At 42.9% G+C, this 16,475-nt stretch overlaps 1 protein-coding gene across 1 annotated transcript in view; it reads left to right on the top strand.

Annotated features, from left to right (window-relative positions):
* LOC124623036 (A disintegrin and metalloproteinase with thrombospondin motifs 7-like) overlaps positions 1 to 16,475 on the top strand; it is a 280,175-nt gene that overhangs the window by 16,997 nt on the left and 246,703 nt on the right. Inside the window, exon 3 of the mRNA XM_047148829.1 lies at positions 11,235 to 11,365. Within this exon, the coding sequence (XP_047004785.1) occupies positions 11,235 to 11,365 (131 nt within the window). The remainder of the gene's footprint in view (positions 1 to 11,234; positions 11,366 to 16,475) is intronic.

Genomic DNA, 16,475 nt, shown 5'->3' on the forward strand with positions numbered 1-16,475 from the left:
GGCGGCCTCTGTCAGTCAACAGACGAGGTCGGCCTGTACGCTTTTGTGCTGTACGTGTCCCTTCACGTTTCCACTTCACTATCATATCGGAAACAGTGGACCTAGGGATATTTAGGAGTGTGAAAATCTCACGTACAGACGAATGACAAGTGACACCCAAACACCTGACCACGACCGAAGTCCGTGAGTTCAGCGGAGCATTCCATTCAGCTCTCTCACGATGACTAATGAATACTGAGGTCGCTGGTATGAAGTACCAGGCAGTATGTGGCAGTGCGTACGTTTTTTGGGGTATCCGTATACTTTTGATCACATAGTGTGTGTTTCATTTACAGGGCGTTTCAAAAATGACCGGTATATTTGAAACGGCAATAAAAACTAAACGAGCAGCGATAGAAATACACCGTTTGTTGCAATATGCTTGGGACAACAGTACGTTTTCAGGCAGACAAACTTTCGAAATTACAGTAGTTACAATTTTCAACAACAGATGGCGCTGCGGTCTGGGAAACTCTATAGTACGATATTTTCCACATATCCACCATGCGTAGCAATAATATGGCGTAGTCTCTGAATGAAATTACCCGAAACCTTTGACAACGTGTCTGACGGAATGGCTTCACATGCAGATGAGATGTACTGCTTCAGCTGTTCAATTGTTTCTGGATTCTGGCGGTACACCTGGTCTTTCAAGTGTCCCCACAGAAAGAAGTCACAGGGGTTCATGTCTGGCGAATAGGGAGGCCAATCCACGGTGCCTCCTGTATGTTTCGGATAGCCCAAAGCAATCACACGATCATCGAAATATTCATTCAGGAAATTAAAGACGTCGGCCGTGCGATGTGGCCGGGCACCATCTTGCATAAACCACGAGGTGTTCGCAGTGTCGTCTAAGGCGGTTTGTACCGCCACAAATTCACGAAGAATGTCCAGATAGCGTGATGCAGTAATCGTTTCGGATCTGAAAATTGGGCCAATGATTCCTTTGGAAGAAATGGCGGCCCAGACCAGTACTTTTTGAGGATGCAGGGACGATGGGACTGCAACATGGGGCTTTTCGGTTCCCCATATGCGCCAGTTCTGTTTATTGACGAAGCCGTCCAGGTAAAAATAAGCTTCGTCAGTAAACCAAATGCTGCCCACATGCATATCGCCGTCATCAATCCTGTGCACTATATCGTTAGCGAATGTCTCTCGTGCAGCAATGGTAGCGGCGCTGAGGGGTTGCCGCGTTTGAATTTTGTATGGATAGAGGTGTAAACTCTGGCGCATGAGACGATACGTGGACGTTGGCGTCATTTGGACCGCAGCTGCAACATGGCGAACGGAAACCCGAGGCCACTGTTGGATCACCTGCTGCACTAGCTGCGCGTTGCCCTCTGTGGTTGCCATACGCGGTCGCCCTACCTTTCCAGCACGTTCATCCGTCACGTTCCCAGTCCGTTGAAATTTTTCAAACAGATCCTTTATTGTATCGCTTTTCGGTCCTTTGGTTACATTAAACCTCCGTTGAAAACTTCGTCTTGTTGCAACAACACTGTGTTCTAGGCGGTGGAATTCCAACACCAGAAAAATCCTCTGTTCTAAGGAATAAACCATGTTGTCTACAGCACAATTGCACGTTGTGAACAGCACACGCTTACAGCAGAAAGACGACGTACAGAATGGCGCACCCACAGACTGCGTTGTCTTCTATATCTTTCTCATCACTTGCAGCGCCATCTGTTGTTGAAAATTGTAACTACTGTAATTTCGAAAGTTTGTCCGCCTGAAAATGTACTGTTGTCCCAAGCATATTGCAACAAACGGTGTATTTCTATCGCTGCTCGTTTAGTTTTTATTGCCGTTTCAAATGTACCGGTCATTTTTGAAACACCCTGTATGATGTAAATGTAAACCTTTGTGTTATAACGGTTGATGTTCGAAATTAACTTTAGTGTTGCAAATATGACTGTATAGTTGACCGGTCAGCCCTTTAAATGTCTGCTTAGAATCCACATGTAGGGTGATCCAGAAAAAAATGCTGTAGATGTAATAGTTTCATGTTCCCATCGGGATGCTTGATATCGGTGAGTCTCCTTGCCTCTCATAACTGGAGTGCTTGAATTTGGTGAGTCCCTCTGCCTCTCACCACTGGGGTGCTTGATTTCGGTGAGTATCCGTGGCCTGTCCGCCTGTCACTGGCACCTCACGGGCACTTTACCTTATTGCAATGTTTGTGGTTTGTATTCCGCTGGCAGCCGTTTGGCGGCCATGGCGAGAGTTGCCGGTGGTTGGATGGTAACGCACACCGTATTCAGTCACCCTGATGACGGAGTTCGAGAGGGACAGCCACCGTAATCAAACAGTCCGGTGGTTTGGGGACTCACTACAATCAACGACTTAGGGAACAGAAAACTACCGTAAAAGTAGTTCATTTGCCAGAAATGTCAATGTCTAGCCATATTATTTGTGCAATATAATAACATCTGCAACATTCAAGCAACGTTTTAACATAACTATCGATCGTTAGAACACGAAGGCTTACATTTACATTATAATGAAATGTAGAATCAAATGCGTCGGTTATTCATTGCAAAAACTGCCACTATTGATATTTGTCGATTACAGTGTCATCTGCTACGATTGGAAAACAGAAGTTTGAGTAAACCGTACATATTTTTTGGGGTAGAATGCAAATACGCAATAAAAATGGGGAATTCTCATTTTGAAAATACAAAGCTGACACCACCCATGGGGATGGGATAGATAGGAAGGTGGGCAGTTGTAGCTCTGCCGAATGTCCCCTTTATTAATAGTGACTTTTTCACCTACAACGTTATCTACGTACGATGCGTTTTTTTCGAGGTATTTCGTTGCCTCAAGTTAAAACCACACACTGTATGAGAGACAGTCACATGAAAATGAGAGAACGGAAAAACAATTAAACTCTTAAATATTTCAAAAGTAATGGCCAAATTTGGTAATACATTTATCCGATTGTGAGAAAAGACGGTCAACGCCCACTTGGAAAATTTTTTGTGGTTACCTGCTGAACCACGATTGTGGCCAGGCGTGCACTTTTTCGAAGTAAAGCGACGGCCACGGATGTCTTTCCTCAGGGCTACAAAAACATGGAAACTGCAATGGGAGAGATTGGGTCTGGGTGGAGGTGTGTAAGGGCTTCCCAGCGGAACTTCTGCAGTCGAAACATCCTTAGCAACCTGTAGGCCCGCCTACAGAGGATCGAGAACAGAGTAGCAGGATAATGTCCGCCCACATGCAGCCGAGGTTGCTTCGACTACGCTGCAGAAATATCGCTGGAAAACCTTTACACATCTTGCACAAAGTCCCAATCTCTTCCCATGCGATTTCTATTTTTTTTAAGCCCGCCATGAAGGCACTGACCGTCTTTTCTTGGAGTAGGATAAATGTGTTAACAGTTATGATCATTACTTTTGAAATAATAATCAGTTTCTTACTTTTATCCATCTGTCTCGTTTTCATTTGACTGCCCTTTATGTATTCCTCTTCCTCTCTGCAAATGGGCTATACTTGGACAAACCATATCCCGCAAAGAATGTTTCAAACATAAACTGACGTATATAAGGTGATAATATGAGCCATTCTGTTGGACTAATGTGATATAAATATTTGCATGCACTCTCTCTAATGTTAACTGGTTAAAAGCAAGTTTTCCGTGCCCTCACGAATGTTAATTTGCAATCTGACATACTCAAGACTTTCGTGGTTAACATAATTACCTTTTACTCGTTCAAATCGTATAGAGATATAGGTCCACGATTGTTTTTCGACTGTTTGTGTTATTATGGCCAAGGATTCAATCAAATAATCATTTAATGTTGTAATTCCCTTATGATTATTAGAATCTTTATTGCGATTGCAGTTTCAACAATTTGTCATTTTCAATCCTAGTGGGGCTCTCTACACCCTACAACAAGTCGTGAATTGCTGGAACACAGTTCTCAGTAGTCTGAATGGAACGTTTTATTTTTACGAAAGTGAAATGCTATTTTTATGCTCGCCGTATGGCTCTTGCTGATGTATATCATATATATATGTATCACCACACGTATTTGCACTCAGACAGTTTGAAACTATGTTCCAGCATTTCACTTCTTAATGATGTAGAATAGGCTTCAAAAATGCACATAAGTGTCTTTTCAGTTCTAACGTTTTGTTCCTTCATGTTTAATGCTATCGCATTTCATTTTATAATAATATTATTTCCTTCCAGTATGCGTGAAAATGATAAAATTTTTAACAGTCATAAACCGAATAACTACATTCAGTAATTACATTAAGACTGCAGATCCAATCCTCTTCAAAATTAAATAATTCACTTTGTGACAATATATTTATTTATTTACTAATTCTGAACAATAGTAGATGGTAAAACCGACACCATCACAAGATTCAATATGGTCGAAACCAGTGTTGCAAACACAAAAATAGTTATCATACGAAAACATTGACAACTATACTAACAACAACAGTGACACAAATCTTCTATCTTTAACTGTCACACATTGACCACGTACATATTCTTTCAACCTGTGTATCGTTACGCCACTCTTAGACCGTCAACCAAACTGTACGTCATAATGGCAACATGACACTTGAACATATTATACTGCACATTCCCGTGATTCATAACTTAAAAGGTGTTCTATATACATGAAAATAATGCTTCTAAAAATCAAAATCTATCATAATATTATAAGAAATAATCGCTGACCTGAACGCTAGCGCCATGCGTATCAGTCTATACGATTTGACGTACAAATATGAATTTGGAAACATCATCGGGGCCTAGAATATCATCGATACCCCTGTGCTCTAACGGTTCCGTGGATGACAACGAATAGGGTGCTGCTACGAAATGAAATGGCACCCCAGACCATTACTCCTGCTCGTCGGTCCGTATGGCGGTTGATAGTCACGTTTGTATCCCACCGCTATCCCGGCCGCTTCCAGACTTCGCTGGTCAATGGGGCTCAATTCGAAGCTGGACTCATCTCTGAGGACAGTTCTATTCCAATCAATGAGATTCCAGCGCAGAGACGTGTCTGTAGACCCGGGATACCAAACTGACTGCCGCCCGCATACAGCCCCACAACCAGGAGTGATCTGGGATGCCATTTCATTTCGTAGCAGGAACCCTTTCGTTGTCATCCGCTGCACTCTTACAACACAGTGGTACGTCGACGTTATTCTATGCCCTGTTTTATTGACCTTCGTGGCAAGCCGCCTTCGGCTTACACTTCAGCAAGCCCGGCGAGAGTTTCTACACAATAGCGCCTTTCTTAGCAATCATATACAACGGCTCACTTGACCAAAGGTCTGTTCCTAAACACTGGAAAGTAGCACAAGTCACACCAATATTCAAGAAAGGAAATAGGAGTAACTCATTGAATTACGGACCCATATCACTGACCTCAATTTGCAGTAGGATTTTGGAGCATATACTGTACTCGAACATTATGAATCACCTTGAAGAAAATGACATATTGATACATAACCAACACGGATTCAGAAAATATCGTTCTTGTGCAATGAAGTAATGAGTGCTGTCGCCAAGGGATCTCAGATCGATTTCATATTCCTAGATTTCCAGAAGGCTTTTTATACCGTTCCTCACAAGCGACTATTAATCAAATTGCGAGCATGTGGAGTATCGTTTGAGTTGTCTGACTGGATTCGTGGGTTCCTCTCAGAGAAGTCACGGTTCGTAGTGATAGACGGTAAATCATCGAGTAGAAGTGACATCTGATGTTTCTGATTACATAAGTGATCTAGGTGATAATCTGAGCAGGCCCCTTAGATTATTTGAAGACGACGCTGTAATTTACCGTCTAGTAAAATCATCAGACGATCGATTCAAATTACAAAATGATCTAGAGAGAATTTCTGTATGGTGCGAAAAGTGGCAGTTGGCACTAAAGAAAGAAAAGTAGGAGGTCATCCACACGGATACTAAAAGAAAACCGATAAATTTTTGGTATACGATAAATCGCACTAATCTAACGGCTATCAATTCGACTACATACCGAGGAATTACAATTACGAGCAACCTAAATTGGAAAGACCACGTAGATAATATTGTGGGGAAAGCAAAACAAAGACTGCGCTTAGTTGGCAGAACAATTAGAAGATGCGACAAACCCACTTAAGAGACAGCCTACATTACACTTGCCTGTCCTTGGCTGGAATATTGCTGCGCGGTACGGGATCCTTATCATGTAGGATTGACGGTGGACATCGAAAAAGTGCAAAGAAGGGCAGCTCGTTTCGTCTTATCGCGCAGTAGGGGTGAAAGTGTCACTGATATGGTACGCGAGTTGGGGTGGCAGTCACAAGGCGGCTTTCTTTGCCGCGAGATCTATTTACGAAATTTCAACCACCAACTTTCTCTTCCGAATGCTAAAATATTTTGTTGACACCCACCTACGTAGGGAGAAATGATCATAATAAAATAAGAGAATTCAGAACTCGAACGGAAAGATTTAGGTGTCCTTTTTCTCACGCGCCATTTGAGAGTGGAATGGTAGAGAAGTAGTATGAAAATGGTTCGATGAACCCTCTGCCAGGCACTTAAGTGTGAATTGCAGAGTAACCATGTAGATGTCGATGTCGATGTAGATGTCTTCGTACTTGCCAAAACCTACATCTGCCAGCAAGGTCGCCGGAACGGTCACCATCGGAGAACGTTTAGAACATTATGGGCCGGGCTCTCCCAATTCGGGAATCTGACTATCTGACGCGTCGTTTGGACAGAATTTAGCACGATATGCTTCAGGAGGACGTCTAACAACGTTCTGAATCAGTGCCAAGCCGAATAACTGCTAGCTTAAGGGTCAGAAGTGGATCAACGCGTTATTAACTTGCTCAAATTGTGAACCTGTTTTTCTTCAATAAATCGTCAAATTTTTCTGAAATTATAGTCATTTGTTTGTGTGTACATCTACTGATCTCTGTTCCATTCTGAGTCGTGCGTGTTGCGTCGTTTTTTGTCCTAGAATGTATTTTACCTTAGCAAAGTGTGTAAAAAGTAATCTGTGTTTGTGTCGATGTTTTTATTTATTCATATTAAATTATCGACTTATGTAGGGAATTTGATGAAAGTATCGAGGTATATTAAGCTCCTCCTTGGACTGAGATAGCCAAGTTATTTCTAAAATCTGTTTTCAAAAAGTGTCTAAAACCAAGAGGTGCAGTGCTTTCACATCAAGTATGGTGGGATTAGCTGATGAAATTTATCTCCCATAATATCTGTAACCTCACTGCGAATAAAAGGTAGCTCAGGCTGTCAATAAATTCTGGCAAAGTTCGGCATAATTTTTGAAAAGCAAACCGAAAGCGGATACTTGAATCATACGTCTACAAGTTGAACTCTTTAAATCAAACGTTTAGAGCGGTAGATCACGTCTTGGGGAATAACGTTAGTTAGAGAGAAAATTTTCACTGTCGCTTTTCGACGTCGCGACGCGTCCGTTTGTGTTGGTTATGCTCCTGAGAGACGGCACGTCGTAGGCACGCTGCGGCATGCGCATGCCCTATGTGTTGCCTATAATCCAGTCATCTGCTCCGTGTGTAAGGGAGTAGGCACAGCCAAGTTAAAAGTTTCTGCACTTATTCTAATGGTTTTCCTGTTTATAAGCACTCTATCAGTTAATTGTAGTAGGTAGTATGCTGCACACTTGGTTAGTAGACCCTGCTGGTTCTTTGAAATCTCGCCGTCCCAGGGCCAGCGAATAATAATCGATGAACGACTAGCGTTATAAGGAAGCATAAGCGTGTTTTTTGTCTCTAACAAAAGTTGTCCCGCATGAGGTGATCTACAATCGTTAGACGTTTGACTCAAAGACTTTGAAACACCCTCCTTGTAAAATGTTTGGTATGGCAAGAGAAACTTTCAAGCAATCTTAAGTTGTAGTCGAAAAATTATGGCACGTTACATGTTATACATGTGAACGTTTACACTGGAAACCAAGGATCCTTTAATCCAAGCAGTCGATCAGGTATAACTCGACTGCTTGATATCGATCTTTGAATGTTGAGTTCACATGTTCCAGTCTCAATCGTACCGAGATAAATCTGTTTGTAGCTAATTTCATTTTCCGCGGCGACCTTTTGAATGCACAGGTAACTTTAAGAATAATCCCATGCAAATACGACTTGGAAAGTACTTGCAACAGCTTGAAGCTGTTATACATTCCTCATATCTAGTGCTTCGGTAATCCCGTCCATGGCGCCTGACTGGTCGTGTCGTGTTTCTCAGTGACCCTGAAGGTCTGTCGACGTACTTCTACTAAGGATTTGGAACGAAGAAAGGCCAAATAAGGTGAGAAAAGCGTGTTTGCGTCGCAAATGCTTATGGACACGTTAAAAACTATTTAATGACTCACTTCCAATTAAGCCATACAGGACCTGACCTGTCAACATTAGTTGCAAGAGACCATAAATATTCCTAGACTTTGTTAATTTTGTATATCTACTATTTATGGTAGTTTCAAATAGTTGGATCTACAAAACAATTGAGATCCTATATGATTTTCACCTCTTCAGAACAGTCTGTAGAATCGCTTCTAATGTAAGTGCTTCATCTGAAAACAAGTGATATAGTTTTGTACGGAGTGGTATGTTAGATGTAACTTTCTTCATATGAACAGAGGGTGTAGGGGCAAACCACGAAAGGCAGAATGATTAACTTTTTTCGTTGCCTATGTTAATAAAAACTTGCAAACAAATCATACAGCATGATCTGCCTCAAACGCTCAAGGTCATCAGCTTTTACTCTGTAGGTTAATACTGATTTTTTCCATACGAAATAATATCCTGGGAATATATGAGAGACGCAAAACACTCGCTGCACATAAACTGAAATAACATTAATCTGTGATGTTCAGCTTTAGGCCTCTTGTAGACAACTGTTTGAACATGCACTCCCTTATGAAGTTCGACGGCAGCAACCGCTCATAACATTCTAATCTAAAGTAGGCATCAAAGAACGTAAAAGATTCACACATGTCCTATTAATTGGTCAATGTTTCCTCTCAGAAAAGGCGTGCATTCTGAGTAAGTGGTTTTTTCGGAATTAAGACTGAACTGGAAAAGAATCTACAAATCAATAAGTCTACTTTGTACAGAGCTTTTTTTGTTCTTCATGATACACCCTACTATATCTCTGATTACGTTTCCGACCAATTAAAAATCAAATTTCTTGAAATAAGTCAAAAATAAGTCACATACTATCTCTTAGCTGCAGGAGAGTTATTTATAAAGAAAGTCTTTTATCATAGAAAATATACCTTTTCTGTAATTCGTTAATAAGCATTTAATGTTGATCTCGAAAGCCGTTCAGTCGGAATTTTCAAAAGCTCAGTAGAAGTGCACTTACGGTGCCACGGCTCTTCCTTCGCGTGCTGTTGTAACAGTTAGCGTGTTGAATGGAGGAAGTATAATGATCGGATGTGGGCAGCCAGTTTTTCTGTGCTTAGTAAATGAAGTTAGCTAGTATTCTGCACTGTTAGGTCCCGAATTAACCACATCCTCGAATTCCGAATTAACGACATCCTCGAAAATTGTGACAAATTCGGAACTAAAATATACAAAGAGGTGATTACAATGACGACCGTAGATCTCAGGCTGTGCTACACATCAGTCTGTTACCACAGTCATTCTTTGGGTTTCATATTCGTTGCTTTCACCAGTTCACGACCAGTTTATCACATTCCAACCTAACCTAGACCTCGAGCTTTGCCAAAGATAAATCTATTACCACAATCGTGTTTTTGAGTACACATTCGTTGGGTTCGGAACCTCACACCCAGTTCATCACAGTGTAGCCTACACCTCCGTTAGATTCAGTGATTCTCATTGCCTACTGTAGGCCTACACTGCCATCCGACTGGATACGATAAGTGATAACGAACTGACAACAGCAGAACGATACAAATGAGCCACCGTCTCTATAAGCGCACTGCAGCTTTTTCTTCTCTTGTTACTCCATTCTAATTCCACCTTTGAGACAGTTATGCATATTATTCACGGAAATCATTAAACCATCACCATCATCTTGAACATTTTCCATCCCCTGGCGGATCTGTTTGAAACATAAGCCTCGCCATCCAGTCCTGTTTTCCCAGTATCTTTCTGTGTTCACTCTGGTCCATTCCTCGCCTCTTTTTTCAACACACTCGTCCATACCATTCAGCTGTCTATCCCATCGTCTTCGTTTGGTCTTTTCCTTTGCATCTCCATTTCTTCTTCTTGGGAATCCTCTTATTTTCCATTCTCTTTAAGTGCCCATACAGTTTTAGCCTTCATGTTTCTGACTGTTCTGCGATGGTTCCTCTTTCACTTTTTCCGTTACCCTTTCACTCATCACCCTACCTCTCCGCGTTACTCCTATGCTACTTCTGAGGAACTTCATTTCACATGCCTGTAATCTGCTTACACATCTTTGTACATCATCAGCGTGTAGGATGCGTAGGCCAGTACTGGGACGTAGTAACTTCTACATATCACTTCTTTGCTTTTTTGTGTGACGTCTTTATTCCAAACCACGCCCTTACCACTTCACAGGAATGCTTCTGACCCTGTCTGTCATGTTTACTGATCTCATCCTCATTTATTCCATTTTCCTATATCATACTTCCCAAGTACCTGACCACTTTTCACCTTCTTCAGTTGTTCACCTCCAATCCTTATTCCGCTAATTCGTCTATTTTTCTTTCCTGTTGTAATCAGTGTTTCACATCTTTTACGTTAAATATCGTTCTATACTGTCTCACAGTCTCTTTCAACATACACCTGTCTCGAAACTCGTCCCCATGTTTCCCCAGCTCATAAAGTCATCCGCGAACACCGCTGCTTTCGTCTTGTCTTCTCCAGTTTTTTCTGACACATTACTCATTATCTAATCCAAAATCACAATAAAGAGGAGAGGAGACAATGCACTGCTCTTTTTCATACCACCTATTTGCTGGATTCAGTCCGTCCTTCCATTTCAAATGATTAAATGAGTTCTTGTTTTCCGAGTTCTGAGAAGTGTTTTCAAACGAATTGTTTTACTTTCTAAGCTTTTGAGCGATTAATACAATTTAATATTTTTATGTTACCAACGCTTTTCCTCACATAAAGCTGTGGCCAGTTCAATGGAGAATTAGCTAACTATTGTTTGCTAACTATGTAGCCGTAGCATCTGTGTCCCTAAAAGGCGGCGTGTGCAGTTTCAGAATGGTCTTAACGGCACGGTGAACGCAGACCAGATGCTGGAGACGTTCTGCCGCTGGCAGCACTCACTCAACTACGACTCTGACGAGCACCCCAACCACCACGACGTCGGCATCCTGCTCACCAGGTAGGGGGCCGACGCTCTGCCGCCGAATAAGCAGGCTCTGCGCCGCAGACAACTGAGAAAAATTCTGCCTGTGTGTTAATCCTAACAGGTCTGATCATATTTTTAATCTAGCTGGATGTGTAACGAATACGATGAAACATTGGCTTGGTTGATCGCACGTGAAGAATATTAAGGCGAAGGTGCCACAGACCAGCAAATTTCAGTTATAAGACCTATGTACTACAAAATACATATTTTAAATCTACGTTGTATCTCTTATTTAATGTGCGTCATGACTTGGTGGGGGTGAAAAATGAAAGCTTAAAGAAGAGAAGTGGCAGGGCGCTTTCTTAGCAGCCTATCTATTCCTTTGAGTATGACGCCAAAGTTGTAGACATCCGTCCACATTCCACAAGCCACTATATAGAATGTGACGGAGGAAACTTTGAGTACAGCTATCATCTTCCTCCGACCCTCTCTCCTTCTTGTTCGGTACGCAAATGGTGCGGCGGGAAGAAAAAATGTCGCCAAGTTTTCGTATAAGCAACTTCCACGATTTTTTTCGTCATGGAACTGTGCATGCTGTCTGTGAAATAATCAATGTTACAGCTTTTATCGAATAATACTTCCCAAGGTACTTGGCAAAATACGAGTGCAGCGATCTATCAGTGATTTAGAAATTTTCTAGGATTTTACAGCTCTTCACATAGTGTTCAAACTAAAATGTGCGAAACGTCCTCACAACCAAACCAGTTGAGATTTGTATACGTCGCTTTGGGGTAAAGTATTAAGACATCACTTCGAGCCACAGGCAAAGTGGGACGGCATGCAATGAAGGCAAGCGTCGTCATCTCCCAATAAAAAATTCACATCTTGTCCTCAGCAGACAAAATGATGCCCCATTTTCGACGTCCAATACTCATCGATTTTCTCGAGCACGGAAAACCATTAAAGTTGATGTGAACTGTGAGACACTCCGTAGCCTAAACAAATCCATCAAGAGCAAACGGTCTGGGTTGATTGCGAAGGGAGTGATTCTGTTTCACGATAGCGCCCGTCCACATGTATCCAAGGTCACACATAGTGTAATGGCCAAGTTGTAGTGGGAACAGTTTGAGAATCCGCCCTACAACCTGGGCATGACGTCCTGCGACTTCCATGTGATTTGTCCACTAAAAAAGCATCTCAAAAGGAAGCGCTTCAGTTCGAACGACGAACCGAAAGACACAGCGGAAGACTGGCTCCTCTCACAGTCACAGGAATACTGAGAACAAGGAACCATTCGGCACGTGAAACAATTAGATAGTTGTGCTCAGACATATGGTGATTACTTTTGAATACATACTTCAATTATACTCATAGTACTGTTTCATACCTTTTCTTCCATTCGCCCCTCAGAATACATCATTTTGATGAAGGATAACTGCTTTGTTTGTGCGTGATAGTTGATGATATCTCATTAACTGTTGTAAAAATCCGTTTGTTGGTTTATATGCAGCCTGTATCCGAAGAAAATATTGTTTATATTTCCAACTGTTACTCCATCATGTTCACAGTAAGGATTATTTCGTTCGTGTATTCGGTGAAGATGGTTGGAGCACGATCCATAATTCAATCATATGCAGGTCGTGGGACTTAGAAAGAATGTTCGGCTGTATTTATTCACAATATTTTCCTTTATTGCGTTTTGATTATTGATGTTCGTCTTTGCATCGATGTCTTCTGCCCCTATGTAATGCAGTCCTCAGGTCTGATGACTGTTGTTCATTGTTTCTAGATGCTCCGTTTTGACCGGCGGTCTTCGCTAAGTCATTGGCTATTTCGTCATATTTAACGTTTGCTTGTCCCTTAATTCACATAAATTTTATCTTTTTCCCGAGGTTTTCGTTTTCGTCGGTAGCTTTCATAGTGTGCCTTATTAAAGGATTACTTTTCTTGAGAAGAGCTGGAGTCTGCATATTTTGGAGCAAGATTCTGTAATACCTCTAAATCAAAATATTTATTACCTTGATATTCTGTACGTTGCGTAAAGCTGGAAGTGAAGCTGCGGGTTCTGCAGAGAAACTAGGACTGTCACTGGGGAGCGAAACCAATATCCTTTGTTTTACACCCCCTTTTATTTCACAAACAGTTCAAGATACCGAAAAGAAGTTTTCGGTAAATGATAGCAGCCACGGGAGCAAGCTATTTCGTTGCATGGCTAATATTCTTAACTCTTGTATCAACCGATATATTAAAGAAATACTTTTGTAACGGCACTCTAAAGCTCTTCAAATCGTGAGTGCAGTACTATAACACTCGTTAATGCTGATGTTGAAATATCCGAAAAATGTCCTCAATTAGGAAGGCAAAGTGACCGGAGTAGGCTATTGCGGAGTGAACACGGCCAAGGGGACCGGTATTCCGCGTCCTTCATGAATTTTGTTTTATCGGAAACTGGCATTTGGTCGTCGTCCAGTTACAACAGTCGTAGCTGAACCTGTATCTACATCACGTGAAGTAGGCCCAAGAGGAAATACGTTTTACCTTAGAAGCAGCGTAGGCCTATCTTACCAGTGTGTGTTACAACGAAACCTGGCGTCAGAGCCCCACTTGACCGTAATAACCTATTTCGGGCGCCTTACCTTTCAACTTCAGCACATTTCTCGAACAATTATGCCAAAAATTACAATTTCAACATTAACCAGCTTTATATCATTGTATTCTTCTTTTCAAAGTTTTTCGAATGCTGTCAACAACAGTGCGTTGCTCAGTGGAAAAAGACCATACTTGCTTAATATCTCGTTTGACACGCTATTTACCAAAAATCTCTTTTCGATATTTTCAACCAATCACGAAGGAAAAGGGCTGTTTTATGTGATTCGCCCGCGTAATCTACCTGATCATAAATATTTTGACACTCATGTCTAATGCGAAACTGATCACTGGACGTCATGAGAGGAGGACCCAAAGAGTCGGGGAGTATTGTGTTGTCCATAGAAAACCAGTGACAGGAGAAAGGGCGGCTCAGGGGGCCTCAGTCACTTCCAACATGGACTAGTCATTAGACGTCACCTTGATAACAAAGCCATCAGGGACATTTAAACCCTTCTAAAGCTGCCGAATTTGACTATTAATGATGAGCTTGATAAGTAGAAACGAGGAGGAATAATTACAGCTAAACCAAGACCAGTCAGACTCACGTACTGACGGCCAGGGACCATCGAACGCTGCGTAGGTTGGTTGTAAAAAAAAATCATGAAATCGGCGGGAGGAATCACTCGTGAGTGTCAAAAGTGCTACAATCAGCCCAGGTAGCACGATGACTGTGCGTAAGGAGTTAAAAAGGCTGGGATAGGATGGTCGAGCAGTTCGTCATAACCTACACATTTCTGTAGTGAATGATAAGCAATGCTTGAGGTCGTGTGAAGAGCGAAGCCAGTGGACAATGGATGACCGGAAACGAGTTACATGGCGTGATGAGTCACGATAGACCTTGTGGCAATCCTATGGAAGGGTTTGGGCACGGTGAATGTCTAGAGAACGTTACCGGCTGCCGCGTGTGGTAATAATAACGTCGTGTGACTAGGGCCTCCCGCCGGGTAGACCGTTCGCCGGGTGCAAGTCTTTCGATGTGACGCCACTTCGGCGACTTGCGCGTCGGTGGGGATGAAATGATGATGATTAGGACAACACAACACCCAGTCTCGGAGCGTAGAAAATCTCCGACCCAGCCGGCAATCGAACCCGGGCCGTAGGATTGACAATCCGTCGCGCTGACCACTCAGCTTCCGGGGGCGGACGCCACGTGTGGTGCCACCAGTGAAGTACGGAGGGGGCGATGTTATGGTATAAAGGTGTCTTCCGTGGTTAGGGTGTGGTCCCGTTATTGCGCTTTAGAAAACAGTGCATGTAGAATGATCAAGTACATATGTTACAGCTTTGTGTACTGCGTACAGTAGAAGAACAGTTCGGCTACGATGATTCTATCAGCATGACTATGCACCCATGACAAAGTATTCGGACAATAACATTCCAGAAATTCATTAGCCTGCAGAGCCATTACTTCACAGGCACTCAAACACCTCATTGAAAGCGTCCCTGGTTGAGGTGTAGTCGTCACAAAAGCGAATGTTGGTCGCACCCGATATTAATGTCCATTGATGAGTGTCCAGATACTTTTGATTGGATAGTGTGTATGTCGAAATACTCCGAGGAAATTATCAGTAGTGTAGCTTTATTTCGCTGATTGCTGTGTTCCGGAGAATGTTTTTGTTCCTTGACATGCTGTTGGAACAGCTCAATCCGCGGGCGCGCGTTTGTGTGTGTGTGTGTGTGTGTGTGTGTGTGTGTGTGTGTGTGCGCGCGCGCGCGGAAAAGAATTCGAGCCGCAGCAGAGTGTAGAAAAATGCACTAACGAAAAGGGCAGAGTACACGCGTGCCTCGGAGCTAGCTTGTAAACAGAGGGCGCGTCGCGCCAGCTACACGTGAAGCCAATATTTATTGGCGGGCGGCGGGCGTGTGTGCTTTTCCAGGGCAGCACATATCACGGCCGCTAATTGATGAGGTGTTTGTTTACAGGCCGGCCGAGGGCCGAGAGCGGCTCCGTCAGCGCGGCTGTTTGTGAGCGCCGCCCCTGCGGACAGCGGCTCAGTTCGCGTCGCGCGGCCGCAGCTTTTCGGCGCGCAGCCTCTGCAGCGCATACGCGCAGCCTCGGCATACTTAAAACGCGGGGCCCACGAGAGATACGGGCCCAGCAACGAACTTGTGACGTCACAGTAGTCGGCTCGAGGCCTACGAGAAAGGCAGGCAGCGGCGCGTACGTCACGAAGGTAGGCCTGAGCTCGCCCGCTCGCTCTACCCAGCACATAAACTACGTATCTACACCCGTTAATGCGTAACTAGGTGTGTACGTACAAACGAGAACTGCATCTTCTATTGGAGTTCGCTATTATGGAGTCTTACTGTTATTAGCCCTACAGTGATTGGAAGTCCTTGGGCCTACTTATACTCCTGATTTCATACGGCTGCACTGTGGCACAATGAAGTTAAAATCGAGCCAAAATTATTATCAGTTGCATAAGGCACCACTTCTTATATGAAGTGAGGATTGTCAAGAAGAGACCAAATGCTATAAACAAGCTGCTATACC

This window comes from Schistocerca americana, chromosome 7, assembly GCF_021461395.2.
Source record: "Schistocerca americana isolate TAMUIC-IGC-003095 chromosome 7, iqSchAmer2.1, whole genome shotgun sequence".
NCBI lineage: Eukaryota > Metazoa > Arthropoda > Insecta > Orthoptera > Acrididae > Schistocerca > Schistocerca americana.